The sequence below is a fragment of the Dipodomys ordii genome, unplaced genomic scaffold (genome assembly GCF_000151885.1).
Source record: "Dipodomys ordii isolate 6190 unplaced genomic scaffold, Dord_2.0 Scaffold221, whole genome shotgun sequence".
In the NCBI taxonomy this organism is placed as follows: Eukaryota; Metazoa; Chordata; class Mammalia; order Rodentia; family Heteromyidae; genus Dipodomys; species Dipodomys ordii.
This window is the reverse complement of record NW_012267437.1, coordinates 249,429-258,348: the sequence shown is the minus strand read 5'-3', so window position 1 is coordinate 258,348 and position 8,920 is coordinate 249,429. Positions and strand designations below refer to the sequence as shown.

At 41.6% G+C, this 8,920-nt stretch overlaps 1 protein-coding gene across 1 annotated transcript in view; it reads left to right on the top strand.

Annotated features, from left to right (window-relative positions):
• Positions 1–8,920, top strand: part of Fam120c (family with sequence similarity 120C) — a 130,919-nt gene that overhangs the window by 67,944 nt on the left and 54,055 nt on the right. The window contains exons 6-9 of the mRNA XM_013035804.1: positions 236–312; positions 1,115–1,398; positions 3,226–3,499; positions 4,566–4,737. Coding sequence (XP_012891258.1) covers positions 236–312; positions 1,115–1,398; positions 3,226–3,499; positions 4,566–4,737 — 807 coding nt within the window. The remainder of the gene's footprint in view (positions 1–235; positions 313–1,114; positions 1,399–3,225; positions 3,500–4,565; positions 4,738–8,920) is intronic.

The window sequence follows — 8,920 nt, the reverse complement described above, 5'->3', positions numbered from 1 at the left end:
AAAAAAAAAAAAAGAAAGAAAAAAAAGAATGCTGATATAGCACATAGTAGCTGCTCAATTTTAATTTTTTTCTTGTGTATTCTAATTCACATTAGGCAATCACTCTACCACTAACCCATATCCTAATACCATAAGTTACTCATAACGTTCTTTTTCACATGAAGATGGGTTAGCAGAATATAATACAGGAAAATTATTAGGATTAGCTGAAATATAGACCTTTTTTTGGCTTCAGGCTTTCGAAATAATCGGATTGGAAATCCTCCTCTTCCACGAAATCAAGTAGGCACCATTTCTGCTGGAAAGCCAATGGTGAGTATTGTTGAAAAAGCCTGAGACCATCTGTTAGCATTAGATTCTGGTTGCTTCCTAATTTTTATTATCTGAGTTGAGGCATGGGTTAATCGACTATGAAAGTCATGCATAATTGTATTAATTCTACTTTGAGGCCAGTAGATTCTATAAGGATAGTATCCAAATAAGGAATCATTAGGGCACTATGAAGGTACATAAGCAACTATCTGTTTTGGTTCATTGTTCTGCCTCTGTTGGATTATTGTCAGGCATCACTGTTAGAATTAGTTCTTTTTTTTTTTTTTGCTGGTCATGGGCCTGAATTCTGGGTCTGGGCACTGTCCCCGAGCTCTTCAGCTTAAGGCTAGCACCACAGCACCACTCCTGGCTTTTTCTGCTTATGTGGTGCTGAGGAATTGAACCCAGGGCCTCATGCATGCAAGGCAAGCACTCTACCACTGAGCCACCTTCCCAGCCCTAGAATTAGTTCTTGTGAGCAATTTTTATCATTACATTCACTGCGCATTATTTTTAAAATGAACTATTTAACTAGAGGATAGAGATGGGAGTGGAGGAAATGGGAAAGAATGAGGGAAGGGGTGACATTGACCAAGGAGCAGTATACTCACAACATGACTTATTGAATTGTAACCCCTTTGTACAATTACTTAATAATAACACTAAAAAGGAGTCATTTCTTAATGATCTCAGTAGGTCCTTTGTACCTCAACAGTCCTTATGACTGGCATCATTCACTGTGTTACAACTTCGAGTGGGAAAATGTTCAAGAGCTTTTTTCTGTCTGTTTTTAATCCTCTAGTTTTCTCACCAAATGCCCCAGAAAACGAAATATCCACCACCGTTCCCAATGGGACCCAACTCATCCCTCCTCTTCTCCTCCCCCCACCCTCTGGGAGAATCCAGTGCTTTTTCTGAGGATCCCATGCTACAGGACAACCCCTTTGCCAGTTGGGCTGTCTCTTATGACAATTCTGCATCCCAGTTTCCCAATTACTTGACTTCTAAAACATCACATCATTTGGGACCAGACTCCTCTCATTCCTCTTCCTCTGATGGGGATGAGCCAAATGGAACTAATTCTGAGTAAGTATCTCAAAAGAGAAGCCTTGTGAAAGAATGTGAGGAACTTTGTGTTCTTAGCTTCTCTCCATTGTTAATCTTTACTCTTTGGACCTGTGTAGGTGGTCATTTTCAGAGATGTAGGCCACTGAGAAAAAGGCAAAATAACAGTAGGTTAAGAGAGTTGCTTAGCTTTGTTACCATAGCATGACTGGCATTTCTCAGTTTGTGGGGGAGATACACTGAATGTAAAAGAAGAAAAAAGATTTTTATGAGTTGAATCATTGGAAAAGTTGAGTAGGAAGTTATTGCTTAGTAGCTAAGAGTTTTGAACTAAGGTTTAAACTCAGGGTCTGGGCTCTGTCCCTGAGCTCTTTTACTCAAGGCTCGTATTCTACCACTCTACCACTTTGAACCACAGCACAATTTCCAGTTTTGTGGTGGTTAATTGGAGATAAGCAAGACCTGGGCATTGGTGGTTTATGCCTGTAATCCTAGCTACTCAGGAGGCTGAGATAAGAGGTTCACCATTCAAAGCCAGCCCAGGCAGTAAAGTCCCTCCAGTTAACGACCAGGAAACCAGAAGTGGTACTGTGGCTCAAAATGGTAGAGTGCTAGCCTTGAGCAAAAGAGCTCAGGGATAGTGCCCAGGCCTGGAGTTCAAACTCCATATCCAACAAAAAAAATTTTTTTAAGAGTTTCACAAGGACTTTTCTGCCTGGGCTGGCTTTGAACCATGATCCTCAGATCTCAGCTTTCTAAGTAGCTAGGATTACAGGTGTGAGCCACCAGCACATGGCTGAGGTTTTTCTTTGGTTGGTTTTATTTGTTTGTTTTTGTTTCTAAATTGACCCATCTCTTTTTAGATTATTCCTCTAAACAGGTTTCCCCCCCCTCCCTGGGAAACAGCACCATAATTATTTTCTTAAAATATAAGCAGATTCTAAACATGCCTTTTTTTTTTGTCAGTCATGGAGCTTGAACTCTGGGTCTGGACGCTATCACTGAGCTCTTCAGCGCAAGGCTAGTGCTCTACCACTTGAGCCATAGCACCACTTCCGGTTTTCTGGTGGTTAATTGGAAATAAGAGTCTCATGGACTTTTCCTGCCTGGGCTAGCTTTCAGCTGTGATCCTCAGATTTCAGCCTCCTGAGTAGCTAGGATTTTGGGCATGGGCCACCAACGCCAGCTATGCCTTCTTTGTTTAATGCTGGAACTGAGATTTGAACTCAGGGCCTGCGTGCTATCTCAGCTTTTACACTCAAGGCCAGCATTTGATCCACAGCTTCACTCGCAGCATTTTTGGTGGTTAATAGGAGATGAGTCTTAGAGACTTTTTCTGCCTGGGCTAGTATTGAACCTTGATCTTCACATCTCAGCCTCCTCAATAACTAGCATTGCATATGTGAGCCACTGTGCATGGCTTAAACATGCCCTCTTTCTTTTTGCCGGTCATGGGGCCTGAACTCTGGGCCTGGGCGCTGTCCCTCAGCTATTCAGCTCAAGGCTAGTGCTCTACCACTTGAGCCATGGCACCACTTCTGGCTTTTACTGCTTATGTGGTGCTGAGGAATCAAACCCAGTGCCTCATGCATGCAAGGCAAGCACTCTACCACTGAGCCACCTTCCCAGCCCCTAAACATGCTCTCTTAAAGGTACAACATGTATGATTCCCATGTCCTTTGATCATTTTAGTTTGTGTCAACTGAAAGAAGCCAAGAGGACAGTGATGGGCCACTGAAAGGAAAGCTATCAAGTTCAGGGCTCATTCAGTGTCTGAGGGATCAGAGCAGACATCTTGAGTGGAAATATCCTTATCAACTTCCCTTTTCTGTTCTACATTGTATTTAGTCATATCACAGAAGCACTTCAACAGCAACCTGGATGGGAAGATGCCAGTGGCGACCGAGGATCTTGGGTACAACCTGCTGATGCAAGAGTATCAGAAGCCAGCCTGGGGGACGAAGAACCTCACATCCCATCTCTGTTATCTATGTCTACAAGGAGTCACATGGACATCACCATTCCACCCTTACCTCCAGTAGCTCCAGAAGTTTTACGGGTTGCTGAACACAGACACCGGAGAGGTCTTATGTATCCATATATCTACCATGTTCTCACTAAGGTTAGCTGGCAGATCAGTACCTCCCTGACTGCTTCTTACCCATACTTCATCCTAAGTTACCAGAAAAGAGCATCTGACCATTGGAATCTAAAGGGAGGTAAAAGAAGCATCATGCTAAAAAGTCTCTCCTTGCATAAAGGGCCTCAGATGATTCCAGACCAGTAGGAGAAGGGATGATACAATAAACAAGGCTTATAAAAGAGAAATGTAACTCTGAGGTGTGTGTGTGAGAGAGAGACAGACAGACAGACAGACAGACAGACAGACAGAGAGAAAAGGAGGGAAGAAGTAAGAGGGAGGGAGGGAGAGGGGACGAGAACATCTTGGGGCTTGAGTCCAGGGCCTCATGCCCTCATCTCAAGACTAGAGCTCTACCACTTGAATCACACCTTCACTTTGGGGTTTTTGCTTGTTAATTGGAGATAAGAGTTTCACGGATTTGTTTGTCCAGTATGGCTTTGACCCACGATTCTCAGAACTCAGCCTCCTGAGTAGCTAGGATTATAGGCAAGAGCCATCTGCCTTCAGCAAATTGTGTTGTGTGTGCACACGTATGTGTGTGTGTGTACACACATGCCAGTGCTAGGGCTTTAACTGGGAGCTTCTTGCTCTCATTTGGCTTTTTTGCTCTACCACTTAGTGCCAGAGCTCCACGTGAGACCCTGAGACTTTTGAAGTCCACCAAATTGATAAGCACTGGTTCAAGAGATAGAACATGGAAGAGGCTTTGTGCCCTTTTCCTTGTCTCTCCTCTATTTCTATGAAGCTGTTTCCCTCCTTTGGTCTTACCATATAATGTATCTCCTAACATAATGTCTAAGATGGACTCTCCTCAGTAGTCGGCTGTAGCTAGTCATAGCTGGGACTTTAAAATGAAATCTAATTTATAAAATGTCTGTGGGCCTTTGGACGTCTTACAGCTTTTAATCTGAAATTCCTTTTTTCTACAAATAGAAAATTGATTGACCAGGCTTCAGAGGCTACAGTTCATTATGTGTGCTTTTATGCTCAGTTCCTAACCTTGAAGGAACTCATTTTTTTTTTCCTTTCCCTGTACCCTTATTAGGGTGAGATTAAGATCCCTGTATGTATTGAGGATGAATGTAACATGGAGCTTCCTCCAGCTGCTCTCCTATTCCGGTCTGCTCGTCAGTATGTGTATGGAGTCCTTTTTAGTCTGGCAGAGACACAGCGAAAATTGGAACGCCTGGCCATACGTCGGCGGCTACCTGTGGAAGGTAAGTATACTTCTAGTTCTCTCAAAGCTTGACACAATGGGAAAAAAGCCGATGGAAGCACATTTAACTTTTGGCTATGAAACAATCTGTAAGAAAATGCATCATAACCAGGCACTGGTGGCTCATACCTTTAATCCTAGCTACTCAGGAGGCTGAGATCTGAGGATCATGGTTCAAAGCCAGCCCAAGCAAGAAAGTCTGAGACTCTTATCTCCAATTAACCACTGGAAAACCAGAAGTGGTGCTATGGCTCAAAGTGGTAGAGTGCTAGCCTTGAGTGAAAGAGCTCAGGGACAGCACCCAGGCCCCTAGTTCAAGCCCATGACTGACAAAAAAGTGCATCATGCATCCATGTTGATATAGAAAGTAAACTAATGTAAGCCTCCATTTTGTAGTCATAAAGTGTTCAGAATGCCTACTCCTTATAAGAACCATGCTGGGCTTTGCGAATGTAGAAGTATATCTGACATAGTCTCTCCTCAGATAGTTGTTTGTTTGGGGATTTTGTATTGCAGGTCATTAAAACTGTTGGGTTTTAAGCTTAGATTACTTTTTCTAATGAATATGTTCAAAAGTATACTTTAGAGCCAGGCAGTGGTGGCTCATGCCTGTAATCCTAGCTACTTGGGAAGCTGAGATCTGATGATTGTGGTTCAAGGGAGGAAAGTCCGTGGGACCCTTATGTCCAATTAACTACCAAAAAGTTGGAGGTAAAGCTATGGCTCAACTGATAGACTGCTAGCCTTGAGCAAAAGAAATTCAGGGACAGCACTCAGACCCCAAGTTCAAAGCCCTGGGACTGGCCCACACAAAAAGGATACTTTAGTAATATGGATATGGCTCAAATGGTAGGCCACATGCCTGCCAAGTGTGGGACAGCTGAGGTCAAACCTCCATACCATGAAAAAAAACACTTTAGATATCTTCCCCCAGGAAGATAAATTTACTATGTAGTCCTTATTTCTCCTTATAAGTATGACTAAAATTCCTGGACATTATGTATGAAACAACCAAAAAAGAGACAAGCACACAAGCAATATATACTGGTGCAATAGTGAGGTCTTTGGGTTTTCTTTTTGCCTCACACATTTCAGATTTGGTATAAGACAAGCTGGCAAGCAGCTTGGAAATTTCAACAGCGACAAATCAATAAAAGCCCACCAGGCTGGGTGCCAATGGCTCACGCCTGTAATCCTAGCTACTCAGGAGGCTGAGATCTGAGGATCACGGTTCAAAGCCAGCCCGGGCAAGAAAGTCCGTGAGACTCTTATCTCCAATAAACCACTAGAAAACCGGAAGTGGCGCTGTGCCTCAAGTGGTGGAGCGCTTGCCTTGAGCTGAAGAGCTCAGGGACAGCAACCAAGCCCAGAGTTCAAGCCCCACAATCGACCAAAAAAAAAAAGAAAAAAATAAATAAAAGCCCACCAGAAGCCTGTTTTCTCTTGCCAAAGGACCAAAAGTAGCAACCTAGCAACACAGAAAATTGTAGGTAGTAATTGTTGTACTCCAGTGAAACACCATAGAATAAGAGGTGGCTTCCCCTCACCCCCACCAACAGAGGCCTTATGAAAAGCCTACACTTCTACCCTTACCTGGGCTATGATGAGGTGCTTACTCAGCTACTGCTCAGAGTGTCACACAAGATCACATGAAGGATCAAGACATGTACTTCTACCAGGAGATAGTATCCGCCTTTACACATTTGAAGACTCAGAATAGATCTGCCCAAACACAAGATCTAAATGAGATCCAGAGTGTTTTTAAATAATAATCACAATTGTTGGCCTCAACTGAAAATTGATTGTCATATTAAACAACTAGGAAGGTTTGAAATTCAATTCAACACCAAGATGATAGAAGTTTAAATGACCTGAGACGGATTTCAAAGCAAACATGATTAAATGTTTTAATAAACAGTTGTAAATATACTTGAAAAAATTGAAAATACAAAATCTAAGCTGAGAAATAGATTTAAAGACAAACAAATGATGCTAGGCACTGGTGGCTCAGGCCTGTAATCTTAGCTACTCAGGAGGCTGAGATCTAAGGATCATGGTTCAAAACCAGCTCAGGCAGTAAAGTCTGAGATTCTTACCTCCAATTAACCAGGATAAAGTCAGAAGTATAGCTATGGCTCAAGTGGTAGAGTTTCAAGCTTGAGGGAAGAAACTAAGGGAGAGTGCCCAGGCCCTGAGTTCAAGCTTACTCTTGTGCTCTCTCTCTCTCTCTCTCTCTCTCTCTCACACACACACACACACACACACACATACACATACACATGCATGCACACATGCAAAGACAAAGGTAAATGAACTAAAATATATAATAACAAAACCAAATTCTTAATAGATGGGTTAGGGGCTGGGAATGTGACCTAGTGGTAGAGTGCTTGCCTAGCATACACAAAGCCCCAGGCTTGATTCCTCAGTACCACATTAACAGAAAAAGCCAAAAGTGGTGCTGTGGCTCAAATGGTAGAATACTAGCCTTGAGCAAAAGAAGCTCAGGGACAGTGCCCAGGCCCTGAGTTCAAGCCCTAGAACTGGAAAAAATATATAAATGTGTTAAATGGCAGAGTGGCAATGAACTTAAAGACTGAATAATCATGAAAATCTAATCATGAAAATCGCAAAAAAAAAAGAACAAGGGCCTGTACAACTATAAAATGATCTAGTATATGTATCATCAGAAGATGAGAAAGAGGGTGACATTACTAAAATATGTATTTGCAATAATGGCTGGAATATTCTCCAATTTGACAGTAAACATAATCCTACAGATTCAAGTAGATTATGAAGAGTATAAATACAAGGACAAATGGATTTATCTCTGTCAAGAAAAATCATGGTCTAACTTCCCAAAAATCAAAACAAATAAAATGTATTGAAAGGAGGCAGATAGAAATGATTATTTATAAAGGGAAAATAATACAAGTGATCCCTCATTTAGAAGCCTTTGAGTTCAGAAAGAAGCAGCACAACATTGAAAGCAAAGAATTGTCAATTCAGAAATTGTTTTCCAGCAAAAGTGTCCTCTTATGAAGAAGAAATCATATTTTCAGAAGGAAAACAGGACAATTTTCACAAGTAGACCTACCCCCCCCAAAAAAAATCACTAAAGGTAGTTCATTTTGTAGAAGAATGATACATGATGAAATTTTTCAAAATCAAGAAGGAAGAAAAAATTCTGGAAAGAACAAAAAATATCAAATTAATAAGTACAATAAAGTTGTCTTGAGTTTCTAAATGTGTATTTCACTGAATTATAAATTTGTGTTTCACTGAATTAAAAGCTATTATACTATTTTTGTTTTGTTTGTTTTTTGGTGCTGGTATTGAGGCTTGAACTCAGGGCCTGAGGATGCAGAGAAACTGCATGTTGTTAGGGATATAAAATGGTACTACTAATTCAGGACGATAATTTTCAGTTCCATTCAAAACTGAAAATGGATACACCATATATTCTAGCATTTATATTCTTGGGTATTTATCCCAGAGAAATAAAGACTTGTTTTCTTTTTTTTTTTGACTTGTTTTCAATTAACTTGGTCACAGAGCAGCCTTCTTTCTTTTCCCTTTTATTTTCTTTTTGGGTGCCAGCAGTGGGACTTGAACTCTGGACTTGCGCTCTAGCTTACCTTTCTTTGCTGGTGTTCCAGCCTTTGAGTCACACCTCCACTTCCAACTTTTTTTTCTGTGGGTCCTGGGCTTGCACTTAGTGCCTAGGTGTTATCCCTGAGCTTCTTTTGCTCAAGGCTAGTGGTCTACCATTTGACCCATAGTTCCACTTCTGGTTTTTGATAGTTTATTGGAAATAAGAGTCTCATGGACTTTATTGCCCATGCTGGCTTCAAGCTGTGTTCATCAGACCTTAGCTCCCTTAGTAGCTAGGATTATAGTCATGAGCCACTGGTGCCCAGCTACTTTCAAGTTTTTGTGGTTAATTGGAGGTAAGAGTCTCTTGAATTTTCTGCTCAAGCTAGATACAAACAACCCTCTTGTCTCATCCTCCTGAGTGCCTATCTTCTTCCTTTTTCCCTGTCCTCCTCTCTTTCTTCTTCATTGTTGTCCTCCTCCTCCTTCCTCTTCTTTCTTCTTCCTCTTCTTTTTTTTTTTTGTCGGTTGTGGGGCTTGAACTCTGGGCCTGGATGCTGTCCCTGAGCTCTCCAGCTCAAGGCAAGCAT